Below are 26,003 nucleotides of genomic sequence, written 5' to 3' on the forward strand. Positions count from 1 at the left end.
AACATTTCATTAGAACTCTGTACGACATTCCCCCACAAATGCTATCAAATTTATACTAAATGAGATAATATCTTTGCTGCAAAAGCTGCACAGATACTGCTTGGTAAGCATAACCATTATTTAATTACTTATAAAGAGAACAAAAGTAATGTTATCCTTTGTTTTTTTAATATTGTTGCTAAAATTCATTTTAACCATCGAGATAAGTTTTCAGCAGTGTCATCTGTTTCGGATCACATGTAATACTTTAAAAATTATGAGGACACATGCGGCCTAAATATCATTATATCTTTGGAAATCTCATTATTAATTTTGCTTTCCATTTATTTATTTATTCCTTTACTAATGACTTAATACTCCAAACATTTTCTTCCTTCTTACTAACCTAAGTAAGTAAGGATGATAAAAGGACCAGATCATAGAATGGCCTATGTTGAAAAGAACCACAATGATCAACTAGTTTCAGTGCCCCTGCTATGTGCAGGGTCACCAACCACCAGACCAGGCTTCTGAGAGCCACATTGGGCCTGGCCTTGAATGTCTCCAGGGATGGGGAGTGATTCTGGTACAAGGAGTCCCAAAGCCATGTTAGCATAGAAATAGGAGGCCTAAAAGATACAGATATAGATTTATGAAGATTGCTAATAATCTACTCAAAATTAAACCTCCACAAAAAGATAACCTGCTCCACAGATGCTATCACACAACTACCCTGTCATCTTTCATACTCATGCACCTTTGCATTCCCTGAGCAAGATGTTACCATTCACTGTGGTTCACCATAGTCTTCAATGGCAACAAGGCTGGGAATAAATGAATGACCTAACTGGACCATTGTGTGAGATATCAGCAAAACTGAAAGCTTTGCACCATTAATCCTACAGACAGTGATGAACTGCAAGCCATAAATGATTCACTTATTTGAAGAAGCATTGCTACTACTGAGCATTCTTGTAACTTATATTAGGAATAGCAGTCAGTAGCAAGTTGATTTATCTAATACCTGATCTAACTTGCAAAAATCCATCTGAGCTTCTGCACATAGAAGCCCATCTAAAACAAATGCAGCAAACATTAAATAAAGTATGTACTGATCTTTGGATGGGTTCTTCTATGTTAGGCAATTGGACAATCAGAAGATGCAGTTTAAACTGGAAGAGAATAGAATATCTGACCTCTTATTGCACAAAAACAGAGCTGGTAGATGACACCCACAAAACACACCAGCACTCACACACATTGTAAGAGGCCAGAAAGCATACTTCAGGGGGAGGGTGTTGGAAGGTTTTACTACCCCATTAAAATGGTATGCTTTCTGAAAGTTTAGTAACTAATCACCAGAATTTCTGTAACATCTGACCTCCTTTCACAAGCTATTCCACTCCAGGTTTTTGATGCCAGTACAAGTGAAAGCTCAGCAGAAGGTGATAACAGACAATTAACAAGGTTTCAGTTTCTGAGCTCTTTAACTTGTAAGCTGGACTATATATAGCATGGTAGGTTAAAAACAGTGTATCTGCCTTTTATTATAATGACATCTCACAACCAGTCACCCACTGAATATCACTAGGTATGGGATTTAATTAGATATTCATCCACTTAAAAACATTCAGTGTGATTTTCACAGTTCACTCCTCTAGTTTTAAAATGAGAATAGAGTATCTTTAAAGCAGCTCCTTGGAATGACTTGTAAGGTTTTGAGTGTATCTCTTATGATTCGTTTTCCAGTGAATTTTGTTTTATCCATCTGCCTCCAGTATTTGTAGCTGGCAGTGATGGTAGGTGACCAAACTATATTGTAAAACATAAAGCAGCATCAGCCTAATTCAGGGCAACAGTGTGCTGACACTGAAAGGCCTGGCACTTGTTTCTCCCTTCTTTGCACCATGGTTCAGCCTTTGCAGCTGAGGGGCAAGTCATTCAAGCTTTCTGAGCCAAAAACATGTTCTTTTTTTTCTTTTTACAGAGCTAGCTCATGGCCTTCTGTTCTTTAAGTTGCTGACCTGACTTTTTGGCAGAACCATCAACTGAATTTGATATAAGAAGATTAACATAAGCATATGGTCAGGAATGTGGGGAGAGCAAGGCTACCCATTTCAGAAGCAACCTGCAGTTATGCTGGGTCGAGTGCAAAGTCAGACTGCAACCTGAGTACCTACAGGATCACGTTGCGCTCTGATTCACACCTGGTACAATCACATCCCTCAAGGTTGCTCCGTGTGGCAGAATTTGGCTGAGGATTTTAAACCTGATAAGACAAAGCAAGCATTACTTGCTATTTTCTGTCTTCATGAAGTTCTGCAAGGGCAAATGCTAAGTATGTACCTGAGGAGAAATAATCCCATGCATCTTTACATGTTTGGGGTAGTACTTCGCAGAAAAAGATGTAATGGACACTAAGTGGAACTTTAGTCAGTAGCTTGTCCTTCTAGCAGTGTTATTTAGGACCAGAAATATATATATATTTTTTTCCAACAGGTCTTCTGAAATTTTATATCTAACTGCTTGGATATGTTTAGTTTCTTTCTTGAAAATAACAAAAATATAAATTGATAGAGAGAAGTTTTTAGATCTGGATTTAGTACAAGCTCATTGAAGAACAGCATAAAAATGCCTCACACTCCTCTATTATTCATTATTCACCTCTTGGCACGCACTCAAGTTCTGCCAATAGACTGTTTCAAGCGAAAACTTTTTAAGTTCAGACAAAACACAATATTTGAATGGTCGAGATCTGTAAAGAAAGCATAAAGCTGTTTGGTTATTAATCTGAAACATTCATTAAACAGATAATGATTACATGCATTCCTCCAAATGGGTGAATAGACAACTCCTATCCCAACTTTATTAATTATAAAAAACCATAATACCAAAATGCATACTGATTCCATGTGCACACGTCAGTAACACTGAAATCCAACATAGTGTCCACGTATAGTATAACCATATGTCTACATACAGCAGACCATATGTCTAACTTGTTTGTGTTGTTTATGTCTAACAAAAATTCCATTTTAAAAAGCATTTATTTTCATCACAAGTATAACTTCCCATTGCTTTCTGAAACACTCCATTTTCTGGCCTTTTACATCCTGAATATGCTGTTCTGGTGATCCAAGTCTCCAAGTGCCATATAAGAATTCCATGAACAATTTCAATAGCCTTTGGCCCCTCTTGATACAAATAGATTTAATTACCTCTCTCTTTTTATTTCACTTTTACAAACATGAGACCTTTCAGGGGAAACATTTCTGGTAGCCCTCTGTAGGACATAGGCCCTTCTAGCTCACAAAAATGTAACAGGACTGCTTACTCACTTGCTGGGAGTTCAGAGTAAGTAGTCGATCTGCAGGGGTTTTTTTTGAGTCTATGTTATTATTCTTCTACTCTTTCATGATTTTAAGCAATAAAATCACAAAATACAACAGCTGCAAACAGTTACACTGACTACAAACAGCCCTCAAACTATGCCAGCAGAGCAAACACGCAATTCAAACCTGAATTTGTTTAGAAGCCAACTGGTCAGTGCAAGATAGAGACCATCACATAGCATGCTAGGATACAGTGCATTTTTAACAGTCATTTTCTCATCTATCAATTACTGAACTGTGGCAGTGCAGGGCAAGAACATTTGAGTCCCAGCAGATGCCTTAGGGAAGGATTTGGTTTTCTGACACACAAGTTTTTTCACAGAGCATTGGAGCAGCTTATCAACGCAGTGCAGTCTGCAAGAGGGAATACAGCTTTGTATGACAGTGGTTCACATGGCACTCAAAAGGAGCAGTGTCAGTGGCTCCAAAAAGTGAATGGAGCTATGCGACTGGCATTTTCCCCACTGCTCCAGCTAGCTGTGTGCCTATAAGGTTTTTTCACTGATCTGAATCCAGATACATTTCCTACTAGTTTCAATTCAAATCTTCTCTTCTGTGAAAATAATAAAAAAGGAACTGCTAACATCACTGGTTTACTACTTGACACAGGAATGTTTATTTCAGCAGCTACAGAAATACAGGTTACAGAAGTATTCATGTAAAGCACTTAACAATACTGCAATGTTTTGAGGACCCTTTTTACAAGTGCAAACCTTCAGCAGCCAAATTTTGTTTATCCTAATGAAATTGGTAACAGCTGTGCTTGGTTCCCATTAGGGTAGGAAAGGTGGTTAGTCCCATTCCAGAAGTCAGAATTCTAACAGAGAGCCTACATGACAGTCCAATTGTAAGGGGTAATATCAGATGCAGTTTGCATGATCATGTAGCTGCCTTGTTATTTAATCTTTCCACCCATCTAAGAACTGAGGACACAAATGGTACTCTGGACACATTCTTCCAAGGCAAATGCCCAGTAAAAATGCTTTACAGCATTGTACCCCTAACCAAATGGCTCAAGGCCTTCTTTCTGTCTGGCATGTTTCCTTTGTTTTATTTTGTTGTTGTTCATTTTTTTTAAGGAAAAAAACCCACCCAATTCTGTGTCAGCTTAAAACATATGTACTCTACTCACCATATTTTTGCTGACGTATCACTTAATAACATAAATGCAGATGATGATTAGATAGGACATTCTTTCCCACAAAGAACATGAATTACATTTGGCTTGCAAAGACTAGTGTAGTTGAAGAAATGCTGATTTAAAGAAGTTGAGAAAACGGTCCAGTGTTTTTAATATGAACAGATGATGGGATTCTTCTGTTGATCTATGCCACAAGTCAGCATTACAACCCCCTTAGGAGACACTAATTGAATCCTGCTACTCAGCTGGATGTTAGTTGGCTTTGATGAAGACAACATGAATTTGTGTGTCCTTCAAAGGAAAGCAATGGATGCAAACCTGGGTCTCTCTAATGAAGTTTCACATAGCAGCAATCAGAAACTTTATTAGTGGAATCACTTTTAATCCAATTATTCAGTTACTCAAGAAGGTTAGAGAACATCTCTGCATCATGGAATATTAGTAGCATGCTCCAGTAAGAACTGTCTCCATACTGCAATTCATCTAACATGAATTGTTAGTTACTTATGTAATTTAATATCATGAAAACTTATTCTGATTTTCCAGGGAAAGGAGACAAATTTTAACAGAAAACTCTAAACCATCAGCTGAAGGACTGGCTAAATACAGCAAGACTTCTGTACAGCAATAGCCTCCCTCAAGCCTATGTGAGGTACTAAGCTGCTAGGTACAGGCAGAGAATCATCGTGGAATGGCTTATGTTGGAAGAGGACTTAATAATCATTTAGTTCCAACCCCCAACTGTGGGTTGCCAACTACTAAATCAGACACTAGACCAGGCCACCTAATGCCTGGGACATCCTGTGGGTTCTGTGGGCAGCCTGTTCCAGCAAAGGCATATACTAGGCATGTGAACTAGCCCCTAATGATGTGGTGAAGAATGTCACCACATTTGACAGGAAAGTAGAATCAGTGGGTATTCTTTTCCTCTTAGTCAAAGAAGCACCACCTTACACGGAAGGTACCAGCACTAACAAGAATTGTAAAAGAGCTGCTACACTGACAGGCTGTGCAATCCACATTTAACTAATGAGTGTCACAATTAGACACTTAAACCATTCTACCTCCTATTAAGTATACACATATCTTCAGGTTTGTTATCTTTACTTTTCATGTTTGTTTAACCAAAAGGAAAAATCTACTAATATTTGCAGAATCTGAACAGACACAATTTAATCTAACAGAAGCCTGTCAGGCTAGTAGACTTCCCCTTATTACAACTAATTAATTATTTCTGCAGTTAGTAGATTCAAGCTGCACAGACATCTTGCCATGACACATGACTGTTCTGGAATTTAAAGCAAGCTCTGTTTCTGTATCAGAACAGGAGGACATCTGAGCTCATCCACCTGATGAACTGGTTAGATTTGGTTGCCATGTGGCCACAGAGACAGAGATCCTTTGGACAGCCCAAGTATGTGAATACAGCACCAGAAGATAAAGAATCTATAATGTCATGCCTTGATGCCCTGTTAGTCACAGCACTGCAGACTGTACTTTTTCTTACCATTTGGAGTTGCTTTCATGTGTTGGTACAAGCTCAAATTTGACAGAAACATAGCTAAAGCAGTCATTTCAAATTACTGCCACAACAGCACACTTCATGGAAACATTGAATGGATTGCACTGGGAGGGACCTCAAAGATCATCTAGTTCCAACCCCTGGGTTGCCAACTGCTAGATTAAGCACTAGATCAGGTTGCAGAGAACTCCATCCAGCCTGGCCTTGAACATCTCCAGGGATAAGAGCATTCAGAATGTCTCTGGGTAGCCTGTTCCTGAAGTTTCCTGAAAGTCTGGCATACATAAAGTTTCTTCCTTAAGTTTGTGTTATTTCCATAGAAGAAAATCAAGACATAGTTCCAACAAACATCAACTGTCTGTACTTCAGAGCCTGTAAAGATTGTCATCTTCATTGGATCACAGTGGGAAATGATCTTATCAACCTCCAACAGGCATTTCATGGAGGGGACATCTTGCGTGCTCTGTCACTTGTCACCTACACTCCTGCTGGAGACTCTTGGTGAAATTCAACACATACACCAATGTTTGTGAGATCAGGGCATTTCTGTCCTATTTTAAGTGACTACTGTAATTCCTGTGAGGCAGAACTGTGATATTTTGGTTTAAGTCTACTCATACAGTATCTGCTTGGATTGCCTGGGACAGCAGGCACTGATATCCAAATCCTGTGTAAACTTCAGCCAACAAAACATGAAATAGCAAACACCAGAGAAATCGGGATGAATATCTGGGGCAAAATATCTGACTAGAGAGACAAAGGCAGTTTCTTGAATACCTTAAAAATTTCACATATAAAATATCATTAAACAGAAATAGAATTAAAAAATAGAAAGGGTACTTTGAATTTGGATTTTAAAAATCTGCTCTTTAAAAAGTAGCAAATATAATAGAAATTTTATATATATATATATGTATATATATATTTAATCTATATGCTATCAGTTTGAATGCCTGGTATTAGTCTTTCAAAATCTATTTTTTTGAATGAAATACAACTTCATAGAACACATACCTGCAAACAGCACACACAAAACAGTCTGGGTGATAGGTTTTGCCCAGGGCTGAGACCACTTCTCCCTCAATGAATTCATCACAACTGAAGCACCGTGTGCCATAGAGTCTCTGGTAGTCCAAAGTACAGATGTAGTCTCCCTGTCTCACAAAAAACCCTCCTTGAGCCAGGTCACATCCACAAGCTGCAGGAAGAAAAAAGGCAGACTCAGAAAGCTGAAAAAGGAAAGAGTTCTCTCCAAGATTAATCTGATCAGTCGATCACCTTGCAGAATGTTTAGTACTTCAGTATCATTATATCATAGTATCATAGTCTCGTGCGGGTTGGAAGGGACCTTAGAGATCATCGAGTCCAACCCCCCGGGATTCGAGCCTCTGTGTAGCAGAGCGTCATTCCTAACATTGCGCCACCGGGGCACACACATGTACATGGCCTTATGATCACAGAACAGTTGTGTATCTGAAAAACACTGCTTTTGCAGTGCTTTTATGTCAGTCATCTATTCTGTACGCTAATAGTATAAAGTTAATCTTTGCAAAAACACTAACTTCAGTGCAGATGCTGCTATTTCAAAGTACAGTCTTTTAGAGTAAAGTACAGGGCTGACATACACAATACTTGTCATATAATAGGTTTAAGAACATACATAATGAGTATAAACCTTCAAAATCCAAAGCACAAAAGTTGAAATGAATCACAGAATGGCTTGGGTTGGAAGGGAACTTAAAGGTCACTGAGCTACAATCCCCTGCTATGGGCTTGTTCCCCCCACCAGCTCAGGCTGCCCATGGCCCCATCCAACCTGTCCTTGAGCACCTTCAGGGATGGGACATTCACAGCTTTTCTGGACAGCCTGAGCCAATGTATCATCACCCTCTAGGTAAGAAAATGTCTCAGAGATTACTATACAATTGCTCAATAGACTTCCTGTGTACATACAGTGCTGAAATACTGCTCCCACTAAGAATGGGGTCTGGTGTGCAAGGCAACTGCTTTCAATGTCCATGACAGCTTACAGAATATTTTAAATTAGAACTTATGTTTACCTGGTAAGTGTCACACAGCAAATATGAATTGAAGGGATAGCCACAACCAGCTGCTCTGGGCAAAAGTAGAGTTTTTAATCCTATCTGTTATTTTATCATTTTAAAGCTGAATATGTAGGAAAGAGTTAAAGTTGATTGACCAGATGTTGGTGAGACTTTGCAAGAGGCTTTCTCCCTTGCACCCAGAATGCAGATAGGCTGACATGTTGAGATTATGAAATGGGAAAGAGACAATAATCTGGTTGAAGTCACAAAGAAGTAGACAGAGTTGCAGAAGATGGCTCCCATCTATATGGACCAAAATATTTGAAAACCTACCAAAACTGACTTACAAGGAGTAATTCAAAATGGTGATTCTGGCACTGTCATGAGCACTACTTATTTGAGACATGCTTTTTAAAAGTAGTATCTCTATTCATAACAAAGCCCGTTTTCCATATCAGAATCTGTCATCTTGCATCTAAACAACGAGAAACAGGTCCAACAATCATGCTTAAGGTACAAAGTAAAATATTCACAGCATAGAAAACCCTAGAAAGCATAGGATCCTGTCATCTTTTATTTAAAATTAAATCCAACCGCCTGTCTTTTTTATCACCTTTCTTAGCACTGGTGGCTTAATGCCATCCTGGCATTTATATTATAATCTTGCTCTATGGGAATGATCCTAACCACTAAATTACAGAAAACAACAATCATGCTGATAATGCTTTAATATGTGGCCGAGACTCCCAGGTTAATTAACTTTTCTTCTTTGTAAACCAAATATTCCAATTACATTACATTTGCCAGAGATAACAACAATAGGTTGAATTGTTTGTATTGCAATACATCGTTCATGGGCTTTACTTCACAAACTTAGTATTTGTGAAATAACATTTTTCTTCCTAAACATTACATAAAGTCCCTGCTCCAGTGTGTAGTAAAGGATACGCTTTCTGTAGACTCCTCACAAATATCACAAGACCTACTAAGCGTTACATGTTTCCTTCAGTTGATATATTTCACCTACGTATGTACTGGCAAGATCAAAAAAAGAAAAAAGAAAAAAAAAAAAAAAAAGCACAAATCAACTGTGGTTTCAAGATGATTCAATTTGTCAAGTAGACTATGAGTGAAAACATTTAAAGGACATAATTAGACATCTGAGCAAATGTGGGTGGTGACAGCCCCGTCACTAGTGCTAGATAGGGATCTGTTTCATCCTGAAAATATGAGGGCTGCTCAGAAAGTAATGACTCCTATTTTTATATTGTTGTCCAAGGACATGAGAAGTGGGTCTTGGTGGTATGGTGGTAGAGGATGGACCACTACTTTTTCCTTACATTTTCTTGCTGTGTGACAGATGGCAGCAGAAGGACAGTCTGACAAAATGGCTTCTGGCAAGGAAGAACAGGTGAAGAACAAGCATGATATAGAGAAAAAATGGCACCCACTGACAGTCATTGATGCTTTCTGAATGCAGAGACCAAACAGTGGATGTAAGCACAATGAGTTGGACTGCATGGGCAACAATCTTCCCAACAATATGACCATATCAGCTGTGAAACAGTGGAGCACCTCAGCTGGTACAGGTTTTTATGAGCACACATGCAGGCTCTTGTCCATTGCTGAGGAAAATGAACAGTTAATGGCGATGGCTCTGTTGAAAAACAGTGCTTTGTAGCTGATAATATTCTCTGTGAAACAGTGTTATCATGCTCCTTGTAACTGTTGATTTCTATGGAAATAAACACTAAGCATACACTTTCAGAGTAACCTATGTATTTTATTTTCCCACAGACAGGTTGCAATTACCTTGACTTACGTACCACTCCACAGCAGATGGCATTAATGCAGAGTGGGGAATCGAGAGACTGGATGCCTTGAGACATCAAGAATGGATTTATTTTGAAGACACAATGTGAAATGTCTTCCATGCAAACATGAACAACAACAACAAAAATCCTGAGTGTCAGAAGAAGACTTGCAAATATTGGCAGTGATGGAACTACAAGTCATTAATGATCTCAGTAACAAAGAATGCATTGTGCCAAGCAAGTCCTGCAGAGCTAGCTAGTATCAAAAATGATATACCCTGTGAGACATCTAGCACTTGCTCAGTTATTTTCACAAAAGACTGATTCACACCAGAGCAGGTGTAAGTGTGGCTATCAGGATGACATGTAGAAAGAAACTTATTTTAAGAAACTAGCAAAACTTGGCTTGTTTAGCCTACCAAAACCCATACATTGGGAAACAGCTAATACCTTAACATATATCTGAGGTTCAAACAGAGTAAGCTAAAGAAGAGATGAAGACCTATTTAAACCCAGCAAGAACACTCATATGAGAACAAGTGAGGAAACCTTGACCACAAACAAATCGAGCCTGAAAATAATAGAAACGTTTCTAACCGCCAGAGGAAGTCTTTGGAACGGCATTCCAGTAAGAAAGAAAATACATGGGAAAAAATGGCCTCAGATCTCTCTGGCTTCAGAATGATGTCTGAGCAATATTAAAAGGACATCATTAAATATGGCTTTTTTTTTTAAAGTACAAGAGAGATGCCATGGGACCAAAAAAAGTGAGAGACACACCCAGATAGTATTAGAATTATATGTTTATAAATATATATATATATATTAAATTTCTTGGATATTCAACACTTCAAATCCAGTGCCACCCATGAAATGAAAATATCAACATTTTAAAATATAATTATTTCATTTAATACTCCTGTTTAATTACACAGACGCATCTGGCATCCCCTATAAAATCAGCAGTCAGTAAAAGTTACCATATAACAAATACCTGAACATCTTTATTCAGCTGTTCCTTTGCAAAGCAAAACATTTCAAGCTCCTGAACTCTATGGTTACAATGGAAAGTGCATAGGAAGTAGGGAAAAAGCCACATTCATTATTTTTTCCACTTAGTATACTAGCTTCTGTGTATTATCATAATAGAAATACACCGACATAAATAGATTACAGCAAAAATGTATTTGGAAACAATTAGATCTGTAACAAATTGAATTGCTACTACTGGCCAACATAATTCTGTGGAGAGTTGATATCTTCTTCCGCTCACCCAAGGCTATGACTTCTGAGGTACATCAACATGACTACTGATTCAATTTAGTTCAAGAACTTATTTACAGTAGAGGGTTATAACTTTCTTACCTATTTCTTTCATAAACCAAGCTGCTCTTTTGTCAGTGCAATCTAAATTGTAAAGACTACAGTGTTACCATTTCTGCTTTTAAATGAAGACAGGTTTTTCATGCAAGAGTGCCACGTACACTCTAAAATACTTTCTCATAGGGAAAAGCTGGGATGAAAAGTTTTCAAACAGGCTTAGCCATCACACAACAGTTCTCTTTCTGCATCAGCAATATCCCTTTCAATACAAGTTTTCCAGTGTCTTAGCATTCAAAAGTCACGTTATCAAGTCTTCATGCTATGTTTGTCCCCTTAATTTAAATTCTCATCAATGATCATTAGTCTCTCTAGAATTTCTTCTGAACTAATTCACCATAAGCAAAAACCCTAAATAAGAAAGGCCATTAATGTTTTTACTTTGTTGTTTGTTTTTTGTTTGTTTGTTTGCACAGAAATTTGAGCAGAGTGGGCTTATGGCATAGACCTATTAGCCCTATCTTCAGTGCAATGCCATTCCCCTATCCTACTGCTTTATGTGGGCAGGGAGCCCCTCCCAAGCTGGACTGATCCTGCTCAGCTACAGAAATGAAAAATCAGGGAAAGAGAACCTAAAGGGAAACCTGAAGGATGTTTGTGGAGCACATTCAAAGGCAACTACTAGTTCTCACTCTTCTTGGAGAGGAAATCAGTGTTATGTCACAGATCCACGCCCACCCAACACTTGTCATCCAAAATGAGTATCTGGAGGTAGGGTTATTTAAAACCTAGAAGCATCTTCCCACTATTACAGAAATTCTTAGTGAAGCAAGGAAAGCATTGCAAACACAGTACTTGAGATAAAAGGAAAGAAACGCTGAGAAACTCATCTGCTTGTCTTGGCATTACCGTTCACTTCAAGGCAGTGCCCCATGCTGACTGACTCTGTGGCACTGAGGGACATGATGGCAATGAGCTGATGGTTGGACTAAATGGTCTTAAAGGTCTTTTCTAACCTTAATGATTCTATGCTGAACAGTCACTGGCTTCAGGAGCAATTTTTAAGTAACGAATAAATAAGCATCTGTCTCTTGTGAGGGCATTTGGCAGCCATTCATCACCAGGATGTGGTGGGGGATGTGTAACAGATGGGAGGTGCACTGCCTCTGCAGAGCGTAGCTCAGGTTGGTTTCTCTGACAGCTCAACATTTCTACTCATGAAATTTTCAGTGACCAATTCTGAAATAACTTACACAGACCCAAGGGGCTTGTCTATTTGTTAATAAGGTTGCTACGTTTCCCCAGGCTGGTGTCCGTAACAGCATCTTGAGCACTGCCATTTATGCTGTGTGATTTCATGGGCAATCTAACTCCATAATCCTTTATGGATAGCACATCACATCAGTGCTACAGTCTATGAAAATAAATAGCAGCAATACCAATTAATTAGGGCACTTTAAGCACACTGCTAGCCCCACTACTATGTATCATCAGTACTGTATTTGCACTGTACGGATATAGAACACATCTCTACCTTCCCTGCTTTCACATGAGCCTAGTGAAAGTAGATTAAGTTTTTGGCTGTGTGCTGTGTGCCAAGAGGCCATGCTGCTCTATGCTACAGCAGCTGTAATACTAAAATTCACAGGTTGCCTTGTAATTCACACAGCAATGTTTAACTTTCAGCCTGCCAGAAAAACAAGTATTATTATCAACCTGCAAGCACATGTATTAAGTTGTTTTGGTTTTTAAAAAAGCTTTGTTTACCCTCTCTGTTTACTTGCGTATTTGTGTAAGCAAGCAAGCATCAATCCAACACAGGAGAGAGAGGTAAACTGCCCAAAGACACAAGAAGGAAGAAAATGCCAATCATAACATTGTACGTTAAGCAAGGGAAAGAACCTCTGCTTGTCCAACAGCTGAATAAGTTGTCTTCCTCAGCACTGCAGTTTAAGTTCATTTCTAGTATTTCTCTTATAGCTCTGAAATGGATGGCTGACTAAATCCCAAGAACAAAACACTGAGTATGCTACTGACATCATTTATTGTGGGCAGAAAATAGCATTGACACAATCTAGGAGCTTATTCTTCAAAAAGCCAGTTATTTCTTGAGTATTTCACATGGACACTCTGTCCATGAAAAACAATAGCAATCACCTGGCAAGCTTCCACTGCTACCACTTTGACTTCAAACTCACTTGCAAGTAATTTGCAGCAATTCAGACTAATTTCCAGAAGACAACTGCCTGAGATGCTGTCTTTCTGCTCTGGTGCTGATGAGTCCAGGTAAGCTTTCCACAAAGGCTGATGGAAAGACTTTCATCTGTAAGCTTAAGGGCCACACAAAGTTTGTGTGTGAGTATCATCCCACTTGCTGTTTTAGTCAATTCCCAACTTAAATTCTTTGCTTATAGGTGAGGCAGAAGCAAGACAGAAGGAATGATGTTTAATCTATATATTCTCCATAATCCAGCCACTCTTCCTAGGTAACTGTATCTAAAACTTTCCATGTAGATGTCCATAGTATCAAGAATACTCAAGCTTGCCAATCTCCTATAGTGTTTTAGCTATGATACCTGAAATACCAACTATTATATCAATTCGTTTTCTTACAGTATCTGGCAAGCAATAGAAGGAGGGTGCAGCATCAAAAAACACTGCCAATGTGCTGAACCCTTCCCCAACCTCCAAACAGGAACACACAGGCAGACAGCTCTGAAGAGTAAAACCAGAACTTTCTGGAGCAGATAAAATAGAACTGTGGGAACTTATCATATCCCTCATGCAATGTTCCCCCTTATGTGTGTAGCATTACAGAAAGCATGGCTCCCAGGCTAGTCTGCCTATTATATTCATCAACTAATTTGTGGGCACACAGTGCAGCAAAGGAAAACCCTGAGAGATTCTGAATGAATTTGAGAGACTAATAAAACATTAAAGATTCAGGTGCACTAATTAAATGGAGGAGAGTGGGGATTTTCCTGTGCATTATGTAATTTGATATCTACATATAAAAAAAATTGTGAAAGTACACATCCATTTTCCATTTCCCTCTTGGAAAACAGTTTCACATAAACTTAAAGACAGTGTAATAGCTCAATAAAAGCTCTTACATGGTGCCATCAGTGAAAGAGAACACTATACACATAGATATTCAGTGCTACCAGAACGACCTCCAGGAAAATCAGAACATTAGTCTGTTTTATATTGATTTACTATTTTAAGGAATCATTCTGATCATTTTTAATTTACAAGAAAACTAAATAGACTGAAGAAACAGAATAAAGAAACAGAATAATGCTCTTTCAGTCATTTTCTAACTCGTAGCAGCTCTGGCTGCTCTAATAAAATACTGTTGTCATTTGCCAGGCCAATTAAGTCATTGTGTCATTGCTGGTTCTTCTCTTTTGTCTCAAAAAAACCCCCCACAATAGTAGTGCTTTACACAAAGCTATTCAATATTTTCTAATTTTCTATAATCATGCTTCGGGTATCAGTTACAGGTTTGCAAATAAAGTGCTTAGTCTGGCTATGCACAGATGGTCTGGTGTTAATGAGACATGCAAAAAGCAGGAGGTGGAATAACACCACCAGTGACAAATCTTATGCAACAGCTTTCACGTCTCCCTGCAATCTTCACCTCACCTTGGTACACTGAAATGCCCATTGAGTACTTAAGTGCATTGTCTGTGTCCCTGCTGTACTCCCCTAAGACAGTGTATGCTACAGACAGAAAGTTCCCCTCTGTAAATGAAAAATTTGCAGTGACATCTTTTGTGTGGGTAGAAACTCTACCCTAAGAAGAGAATTTCAAGAATTCAAAAGAATTGCAAACTCTTCATGGGGATGACAATATCTAATGTAGGCTGAAATTATGTATGCTCAAAATTGCCTCATCTGAACAACAGCTTTAGCACTTGCAAAGTTTATGTTTCCATCCACCACTTAAAGTAATGAATATCAAGCATCATTTTTAAATGAGTTCAGTTGAGCATTTCTGCACATGGCTGTATCTGTGGTTTGGATCGTCCCCCATAAGTATCAGCAATTACTTCTTTGAAAATCTCATCCATGCTTTATGAGCACTGGTAACTGGAAAAAAAGAAAACATCTCTCCCATTTATAAGAAAAGGAGAAAGGAGGAACTGGGGAACTACAGGTCGGTGAGCCTCACTTCTATGCCTAGGAAGGTCATGGAGCAGTTTCTCCTGGAAGATGTGTTATGGAATATGAGGGATAAAGCAAGTGATCTGAGACAGCCAGCACAGCTTCACCAAGGGAAGGTTGTGCCTGAGCAATCTGGTGGCCTACTACAATGGAGTGATGGCATCAGTGGATGAAAGGAAGGCAACTGATGTCATGTACCTGGACTTCTGAAAGGTCTCTGGCATAGTCTCCCACCACAGCCCTGCTAAGAAGGCTTAGGGGTCTGTCTTGGGAGATGAAAAATTTAACATAAGCCAGCAGTGTGCACTTACAGCCAAAAAAGCTAACAGTATCAACAGGGCAACATCAAAAAGAGGAATGACGAGCAGGGCAAGGGAGCTGACTGTCCTTCTCAAATTTGCCCCTGTGAGGCCCCATCCAGAGTACTGCGTCCAGCTCTGGGGCCTCCAACACAGGAAATATGTTAAGCTTTTGCAGACAGTCCAGAGGAGGGCCACAAAGATTATCAGAAGGCTGGAGAACCTCCGCTATGAAGACAGGCTGAAGGAGCTGGACTTGTCCAGAGAAGACTGTGGGGATAGACCTCTTTACAGCCTTCCATTAATTAAAGGGAGTTTATAAACAGGAGGGAAATCAACTTTTTACATGAGTAAATAGTGATAGGATGAGGGAGAATTATTTTAAACTAACAGAGAGAAGATTTAGATGTCATGGGGAAATTCTTCTCTGAGAGGATGGTGAGATGTTGGAACAAGGTGCCCAGTGAGGTTGTGGAGGCCCTGTGTCCCTGGAGATGTTCAAGGCCAGTGGATGGTGCCCTGGGCAATGGCTTGATTGAGCTATTGGGAATGCTGTCCATGGCAAGAGTCTTGGAACTTGATATTTGAAGTCCCTTCTAACCTAAGCCATTCTGTGATACAGTTTCAAGTATAACCATTCAGTCTTTGGACTGCAAGATAAAACTAAGGACAAAAGAAAGCCAATAGAAAGACTAAAGTAAAATATATTTGACTATTTGTGAAAATATAATATCCTTGGTGTAAACACTACTGCAAGCAAATAAGCAAGTTTTACTATATGCTAAAAAAATGTAAAACTTCAGAAACTGTCTTTAAAGGAATTGAAGGGAAAGTGGAAATAACAAGATTCTGGGTTCCTGTGAAATAACCTCAACTGAAATGTTTTAAAGATACTCCTTTTCCAGTCCTTGCAACCATGATACTTTTAACCTTGTCTCTCTCACCATGCTTTACTAATACTAGATACATTCATGAATGATACCTAAAAATATAAATCACCAATTTCTAGATTTAATATATGCCTTGAAACATAACTTTTGCTGAAACACTGTTGTGAACTGTACTACCAACGCATTCAGGGCTAGTGAGTGTTCTTCATGAATATGAAGAACGGTTGCAACTAATGAGTATATGATTAAAACAACAGAAAAATTATCAATTACTCTGTGATAGTGAGAGTTCAATAACTATTTTTCATATTTAATAAGCATAATTTATAACTGAGTTGTTTTTAGGGAGTTAAACTTTAAAAATTGCTAAATATTAAATTAAAATAATCTCAGAACCACAATAGAGAACAACTGGCCACTGCATCACATCACATTTACAATAGCAGAAGTATAAAAAGTGTAAAAATATATATTTTTTTTCAGTGATATAAAATGTAAGGATAGCATGACGTTGGTAAGTCAGCCCCATACCTACCATGCTGTTGGAAATGTAAGTTTTTCTTATTATACCAAGTTAGTGTGATCTGGGATTACAAGATCCTAAAGAAGCTGGGAAGCATGAGCACGTTGCCGAGTACCTGACAAACAAGAGCCACCACATTTCATCCCAGTGCCCGAGATACCACACATGCCACGAACCGCCACTGCTTTGCCAAAAGTTGGCACTCAGAAATCTCACTGGTGAGTTTCCCGTAAATGACTTCCATTCTGAAATGTGAAACCCGTTTGCTATGTCCAAACACCAGTCCCTCAGATTACACAGCACTGTTTTCAGCGCACTTATTTATATCCTAGCAGATGCGTTTGATCTAACAGACAGATCACTCCTACTACCAAGTTACTTGATGTTTTTAACCTTTTCACTGAATACCCTGTTTTAGACCTTCAGATTAACATGGCTTCAGAACAAATGATTTGAATTCAGAATGCACTGTATGTTTTAATGAAAGCAGCATGTCTGTGAGGGCTTTAATGATGATATAAAAATCCAGCCCAGGGTTCTTTCACAATTCCCAGGAAGCTGTTATGTCTCAAGATAAACATTGACTCATCTATCCAACTCCAGCTGAAGATATGAAACATTCAGGTTAACTAAACAAATACACAAAAATACATGGGGAAAAAAATACTCTTGAACCTGACCAGCCATGATTACCGTCAAAGACTGTAAGCACATCAAGACAGCAATCCAGGGAATTTTGATTAGAGGTCGAGCAACATGAGCTACAAAGACATTCATAGTGAAGCTGACCTAGCACAGTGTCCACATCAAGCTTACTTCATTGCACTGAAGATGGAACCAGTTAAGGACAGATATGAGTGATGGCTCATCTTACAGATGAGTTTTGCTGGATTTCCACATTTAATGAAGGTGTAAGCTGCAGGATAATTGCAGGTAAAAAAATTTGCAGACACACTATGGATTTTCTGCTATTTGTTCTGCTAGAGTGACTATATAAAATACTGTAAAATGTTTTCAGCTTTTTATATAAAGCTATAACAATCATATTATCCATACTTCTTATCCTAGCTTTGATTCAGACTTCCAAGATTTCCTAAATACTGTGTTTGACAAAGGTTAAAGCTACTTTGGGAATGCTAGGATGCTATTACACCATAGGAAAAAAAACACAACAAAAAACAACTGAGAAACACTTATAGAACATGTAAATTTCTAGCTATTCAACTCTTGCATCTAGAATTTAATGTTAGTGCCTCTAAGGGCTTGCTAAATTATGCTGTTGTAAATGAACATCAGGTGAGAAATTGCCTAATACAACATGCTGTCCGAGAAGCAGCCCTGGAAGACACCTTCAGATCGAAGCAGACGTCTCAATTAGGTTGAGTTTGATAGTCTGAACTGACTGTCAATATTTTATCAACTCTTTTTATTTTTCTCGTTGCTTTCATTACAGCAGTAGGAAATAATACGGGAATTAGCAAATAAAGGAACCAAAGCTTTTGAAATCTAACAAATAAAATATTTGCCTTGTATTTCAAAGCCATTTTTTTCTATTGTAACTGTGCTTTTATTGACCTGATTAAAGTGGAAAAAAATTTCAAGACTGAGCTAAAAAATTTTATGCGAGACTTGATGGCATATTCCCTACAGCATTTTACTAGCAGATTACTTGTGCATCTTAACAATAAATAATGTATATAAATAAACATGAGGATAAGCCTTATTTCTGACTGCGCAAAACTAGTAGATCTTCACAGAACTGCCAGCAGAATTTTTCATCTGGGTGAGTATCCCACATTCTGGAATAAGCACAAGAATCAATCATCACTTGACAGCTTCTCTTAGGCTTCTTTAGAAGTTTTATCAGGGGAGATTAGAAAGAAATTGATGGAAATGAGTCCTTTTTTACTAACCTTCCTTAGTTTGGGACGGTTACATAATTTAAATATGAAAGGTGCCTACCTACATGCTATTACCATTCTGATAATTTTTTGGAATTCACAACCATTTAGGGGTGTTAGAACTAGATGATCTTTGAGGTCCCTTGCAACCCAGGCCATTCTATGATTCTTATAGGAATAATCAGATGACAATATGGCAATATAGAAAACTACCTTTCACATCCAAAAAAAAAATATAATAATAATTAAATATCTACCATACAGAACTCCAACAATATCCAATAAATGGTTTCACAGTTTACACACATTCAAAATATTACATGCGAATTCTTTCTATGTAATATCATTTATGACACAAAGTCACTTCCAGTACTTCTAGTCAGCTCACAGGACATGCCTAACTGTACTTCCTCACGATCCCTTGGTTAGTTTATGATCTTCAAAATCTACACATGTGAAAAAACCCACAATTTTCTGCAGGCCTACATGTAACATGAGCAAGGTTGTCTGACAAAGGCTATGGAGTGGTTAAATATGAAGGCAGTTGACCTAAGAACAAAAGGCACACAGCTCTTCCAGACCACACCCAGGATTCCTTGTCCTGGGACACTTCTGCTGCTACACTGGACAGTTATGCCCTGTTGAGGTTGCAGATTAAGCTAAAGGGGGCCAACTGCATTACTGAATACCTTCAAAATTATTCATCCCAGGGAGGAGTCAACTGTAACATAAATACACTCACAAGGAAGTTACCCTGTCCACACATACAGGCCCTAGGCAACCTGATCTAGCTGTGGATACTCCTTTTCATTGCAGGGGAGTTGGACTAGATGGTCTTCAAAGGTGCCATCCAACTCTAAGAATTCTATGATTCTATGACCAGTGACATGATAGAGGAGGGGTTCATAAAAAGGATTGTGGCATGAATCTATTCTTCAAGTTTAGAAACATGTAAATGGTCAACTGATCAAGGGAGCTGATCACCACATTTTGTTTTTGCCAAATCCTAGCAGATTAACTATTTTATTCATCCACTGATTTATGCATATGATTAAACATCCAAATCATATTTCTTTAATCTCATTTTTTCCCTCTACATTATATAGCAAAATGTATGTTCAGTGATGTGTTCTTTTTCTAATCTCATTTACACAACAAGATAAATTCATACCAGAAAGTAACTTGAGGTTCTCAAGTAACATATAAAACCAGAAGTCAAATAAGAACAGATACTAGAAGCATGTTAGCTAATTGCTGGAAGTCCCTAAAAAGTGCTAAAACAAATTATGACTTTTTGCTAATGAGAGGGAAGAAATAAAATATAAATCCACGTGTGCAAAATTTGTGCTTAGCAAAAGAATTAATACCAAGATGCTATCTAGCCATACATCTCTTATATCATCTCCCATGCTAGTTTGGAGTTTGATGTGCAGCTGACAGAAGCTACCCAACTTACTGCTTATTAATATATTGGGGTGATTTTTATTTCTCATTTTATTGGAGGTCTGCCTGAAGTGAATAAACTACTATTTATTTCTGTCAGGTAGGTAGGAGCAATACAGCATCTACAAAACCTTCTTCTTCTTTTCTTTTTTTTTAATCATGTACTGAAAAAAAGAGCCTCAGCACTGTCCAGATTGGGAATCAGTGAAAGTTTCAGGCTCAGCTTGCTGCATTTGTGGGTGATCTGGCAGCCCATGAAAGTAAATGAAAATGAAACGAATACATGAATAACTAGTTCTTTTTATGGTTCCTTCCATAGGACTTGTCAGTTTATTGTGTCATATCTGTATAAAAGGGGGCTTGTGTCTCATTAAGGTACTTATACGCAGCACATACCAGTATGTTACTATACTTTATGCAGAAAACAAAGCTGCTGAATAGCAAATTACCTGTTCTCCTACTGAGCTGGGTCTGCAAAACTAATTTGATAATAAAGTTAGCCAAAAGGACAGATGACTTAAAAGAGAGAGAGAAAAAAAAAAAAAAAAAAAAAAAAGCATGGGTTGTGTACTGCTTTAAATACCATTTTAGTTCTGAATAGACAACCCAAATATTTTTGCTAAGACAGCGCACTATGCTTACATTTCTTTCTGTGTATTTTTGCAAAGAATGCAATTAAGGAGCTGGACATTTAATACCACCTATCTTACTCAGAAACAACTGACTCAGATATTGGAAGTGATATAATTTGTTCTATGGTATGTATAAAAATTTCCATGTAGTTGACAGAATGATTTTTTTCCTGATTGGTTCCTCTAATATCCACCTCCAGTCTTTTGATAAGATTTTCAGCAGCATTAAAGAGAAACTACTTGGTAGACATGTGCAATGTAGGAATTACTAAACTTTGATCTGGCAGTTACTAGCTGACATCATTAGCAAATCACTTCATCACATTTCTCACACAGTTCTCCTATGTTTGCCCCCCTAGGCTGTTTCTATCCTGAGGAGTTACAGTCACTTGGGAATAACCGTATCAGCACAGCTAGAAGCCGAGTCACATTTGTATTTCTAAGCGGTGCTCAAAGAATGGACAAATGCCATTTTACAAATACCATTTTAAGTGCAGTTTAGTGATGATGTAAGTAAGGTATCCAATAAATGTCAGATAACATTTGTATACTCAATAAAGAAATAGAACTTCCAGGTAATCTTCCATGTACCTATATAATGCTTGCCTATTTATTAATCCCCAGTCTCTTTGCAAGACACTCACTACTTCTACCATCTGCAACATGCCAAGATTAGATCATTTCCAGGCACCATTCTGGGATAAGCAAAGTGCAAATCCCCCAGAAAGGAAAAGCACAGTCAAGTTACAACAGGGTTCAAGCATCAGTGTGACATAAGACCATCTGAAAAAGTCAAGCAATAGCTTACCCACTGAATACAACAGAAAGCTGGAAGAGAGCTAATCTCCAAGTTTCTCCAAGCCCAGTACTATGCTTTGCTATCACTTCTACCAAACTGCTCTTATTCAGATCCCAACTGCACAGTAAACTCTATAGCTTTACATCCATTCAAAACATACCTCACTTTTTGGATTTAACATGTTTACAGTTTTACAGTAGGCAATTGTACAGTTTACAGTAGATTCTTTCAGGCATGGATTGCACTGAGAAATATTTTTGTGAAGTCTCCAGTACCATGAAGTCATATTCCCAGCTTTAATACACTATTTATGGTAACAGCTTACCTTTGCAAACAAAGCACTTAATATGGAAATATTTGTTCTGAACTCTCAAAACTTCTCCTTTGCATGGTTTTCCACAGGTATTGCAGAGAATTGCAGTACTTGATGGCTTCTCCAGTTGGCTGTGTACAGCCTGCGGTTGTGAAACTGCGGGAAAGACAAAAGGTAGAAGGTTTTAAAGGCCATGAGATTCATAACTGCAACAAAAACATCTTTAACACTCACAAATAATGGCAGCTAATACACAGAACAAATCATGTCACGTGAATCAAACAGTTTTAACTTATAGTGTTAGCTAAACAAGCCAAGATTCTTGTAACAGTCAAATCTAATGCCTGCAAATATTTAAATCATAAAATAACAGAAGAAAGAATCCAGATGTTCAAGTCTTGAGAGATTCTGCCTACATTTCAAGAAATGCTCTGTGGCATGTTCTTTTCAGGAAGTCAAAAATTATAGGTGAAAGCTATTATTTTTATGCAAAATACTGTTAATTAGATTTAGAACTACTACACTGTGAGTTATTGCAATTCAAATCGATGCCTTTTTAATTGATGTTAAGACAGAAATATATTGCAAATGTTTTGAATTTTTACCTCAAAACATTAACATGTCCATAAATACATGTGTGTATGATGATTAAATAATCTATTTTGTAAGAAAAATGATTTCAAGAGATGATGTTTCTCGAGACTAATCAAACATGAAATGAATTAAAAATTTGCTGCCATCTTGTGATGCAAATTAGAAATTGCATTTATTGGACCATTAATTTAACCATATAAGTTGGCATTCCAATGTATTATGCAGAACAATTGAGATATGACCATATTCTTGCAATTCAGCTGCTGTACACATGATTTTTTTTTAACTGCAATGCACTAAGCAAGTATCTAGAGAGCCAACATCAAGTTTGTTAACTTTAATGAAGCTGAACTACAACTCAGCCCTTTTTTCTGCAGATGAACAAAAACTAGTAACAGAATAATTTAAGACATCCAGCCAGTAAATTATATGGTTAATCATATTCTTTAATGAAGCAAGTTTATTCTAAGGTTGGATTGCTCATTTCAAAGTGATTTATATATACATATATATATTTGTATCAATATATATACGCACATGATTTTTTTCCTGTTGTTTATATTTTATGCAATTACTTGAAAATAGACTTAACAACATTAAGTAATTTTCCATAGGCCATTACACAAAGTGTGAATAGGAATTAGTTGTATTTCCCTTTCAGTATTTAATCAAAGGACAATGATACCGCTGGACCATCCTTTTCTATCATTAATACTGAAAAATCCATCTGGAATGAGATTTCTCTGTAAGAGTGCTGCCACTTGATTAATAAATTTATAAAATGCTGAGTTAAACTCAGATTAGTCACTATCTTTAGATTCTATTACTACAGCAGCATCAAAGTATTTCAGGAGAAAAGAAAGAAAAAGACTTCCCAAAGAAAAAAAAGAAGGAAAAATGACACAATTTATTTTAACAAAAAGATGATTTAAGAAAACCAAGCAATGCCTGAATCTGCACCATATGTAGGGTTGACAAATAGAGGCTCTGATGGTACTGCCACTATAAGCATATTCTATGAGAAATGATATCAACTTCTGTAATGAAACCCCATTCAGTTCTGTTTAGGAATGTCTGTTCTTGCTGCTCTTTCACACCACTCAACTCCACCACCCACAATCATAGAATGACCCGGGCTGAAAAGGACCACAGTGATCATCCAGTTCCAACCCACCCTGCTATGTGCAGGACTGCCAACCACCAGACCAGGCTGCCCAGAGACACATCCAGTCTGGCACTGAACTCCTTCAGGGATGAGGCATCCACAAGCTCCTTGGGCAACCTGTTCCAGTGCGTCACCACCCTCTGTGTGAAAAACTTCCTCCTAATATCTAACCTAAACCTCCCCTGTCCCAGTTTAAAACCATTCCCCCTTGTCCTAACCCATTCCCAACCTCATAAACAGCCATTCCCCCCTCCTTATCCATGAACCTAAAAGAGTCACTGTTTCAGTAGGATGTTCAGCCTCCTCATGCAGTCTTCAGTGGCAGTTTCTGGCAGTTTTTCCCAAACTGGGAGGACTCTACTCCCAGAAGCAGACGAGGTATGCGTTCAATTTTTATACAAAGAAGATGTAAAGAATTGAATTGCTTATAGCAGTATCCACCATCCTTTAGCATTCTTCCCTGTCTGATGAAATTCCTCATTCCCTGACTGTCAAAAAGTCCTGCTCAAGGCAATGTGAATTTTGGAACTACTACTGAAGCCCTGGTTGTAATTAAACACATATCCAATAGAAACAACACAGCACAGTCAGCAATTAGGAGCTTACAGAAAAGCAGATGCCCAATCTTACATAAACAGCGCAAAGTTCAAGCTAATAATTATTCCTCAGGAGAATAATGATGAAACTTTGAACTTCACAATATTCGATTTATGACATAAAAATTTTCTCATTAATGCATCCTGTCCCAAACTATCCACCCTGAAATAATGGAAGAACATTTTCTGTAAGAAATTGAAACAAAGCATCTTCTTGAGCTACATAGTGCAGCAGCATCTTGCAGCTGTGGAGAAAGAGGGTTTTTCCTCCAAAACTATAAAGAAGCATTGAATTTATAGCATTTAATTCAAAGACTAGACTTGAAAAGAGCTGACTGCACCCATATCGTGTTGGCCTAGAAGAGAGTTCCAGAGGTGGTGGATAAACTGGCAGGAAGCTCTGCCACAGTCTGCAAGGACAAACCTATTGCTCCAATAATGGAGTCAATATATTGTCACTGTTTCAGAGAAAACTTTACTTTTCTTCTTCAAAGTGCTTAGACATTCTGCCTATGCACATGCACCCTTTCCTCTCATTTTTTCATGTCAAACATGTTTCACTACCTCGCTACCCTCATAGTGAAGAATCTCCTTCGAATATCTAATATAATCTTCTACTTTAAAGCTATAACCCCTTGTCCTATCACTACACTAATAGAGAGTCCCCTCCCCCAGTTTTCAGTTGGCCTCATTTAGGTACCAAAGGGATGCCATCAAGTCTCCTCAGAGCCTTCTCTCCTCCAGGCTGAAAAAGCCCAGCTCACTCAACCTGTCATTGTGGAAGAATCCAAGTCCACAGAGTGCCACGTTATCACTACAAACCTCTGCCAAGGTGCCCCTGAACACCCCCACATTGGCACACTGGTGATGTTCTTAGTATGTGTAATGTTGGCTGCATCCTTCTGGCACCGAGAGCATAATGCTACCTGCCCACTCTCTTGTCACATACCTGACAGTTTGATGTTACACATCTGTGCTTCTTAAAAACACCATAAGAACTTTGCATTATGAATATTTCCTTATCAAGGTACAGAATTTAAAAAACCCTCAGATAGAAATTACAAGTTAAAAAATTTAGGTGAATAATTACTTTCTTCTCAGTTCAGACCTAACTAACCATACAAGCAACAGGAAATACAAGGCCATCAGGCTCTATACTTAGGAAAACTGTTTAAATAAATGCTCTTTCTCCTAAGAAAATGACACAAAAATGATTATCTGTTTTATACTTGAAGACTCTTTCTAAATGTATTATGCTTTGTGTCCAAATAGCAACGACTGATACAACTTTGAGAAACTGTATTAAACACCTTGAAATTTAAACTCTGTGCAGTTTGAGTGATTTACCCTATATTCACATGGTAATTTTTACCATTCTGTTTTCATGCCGTTATGTATCAACATCAGTCTTCATAAGGAGACATTACAATCAACATCTTTAATGAGTAAAATAGTGAATTAATGGTGA

At 38.0% G+C, this 26,003-nt stretch overlaps 1 protein-coding gene across 31 annotated transcripts in view; it reads right to left on the reverse strand.

Moving 5' to 3' along the window:
• ABLIM2 (actin binding LIM protein family member 2) overlaps positions 1-26,003 on the reverse strand; it is a 133,827-nt gene that overhangs the window by 74,651 nt on the left and 33,173 nt on the right. For all 31 annotated transcript variants that reach the window (XM_085547425.1, XM_085547420.1, XM_085547415.1 and 28 more), the window contains exons 2-3: positions 22,193-22,336; positions 7,049-7,232 (exon numbers count right to left, since the gene is read on the reverse strand). In XM_085547425.1, coding sequence (XP_085403551.1) covers positions 7,049-7,232; positions 22,193-22,336 — 328 coding nt within the window. The remainder of the gene's footprint in view (positions 1-7,048; positions 7,233-22,192; positions 22,337-26,003) is intronic.

This window comes from Coturnix japonica, chromosome 4, assembly GCF_054131305.1.
Source record: "Coturnix japonica strain WE chromosome 4, WE-NBRP24, whole genome shotgun sequence".
NCBI classification, from domain to species: Eukaryota; Metazoa; Chordata; class Aves; order Galliformes; family Phasianidae; genus Coturnix; species Coturnix japonica.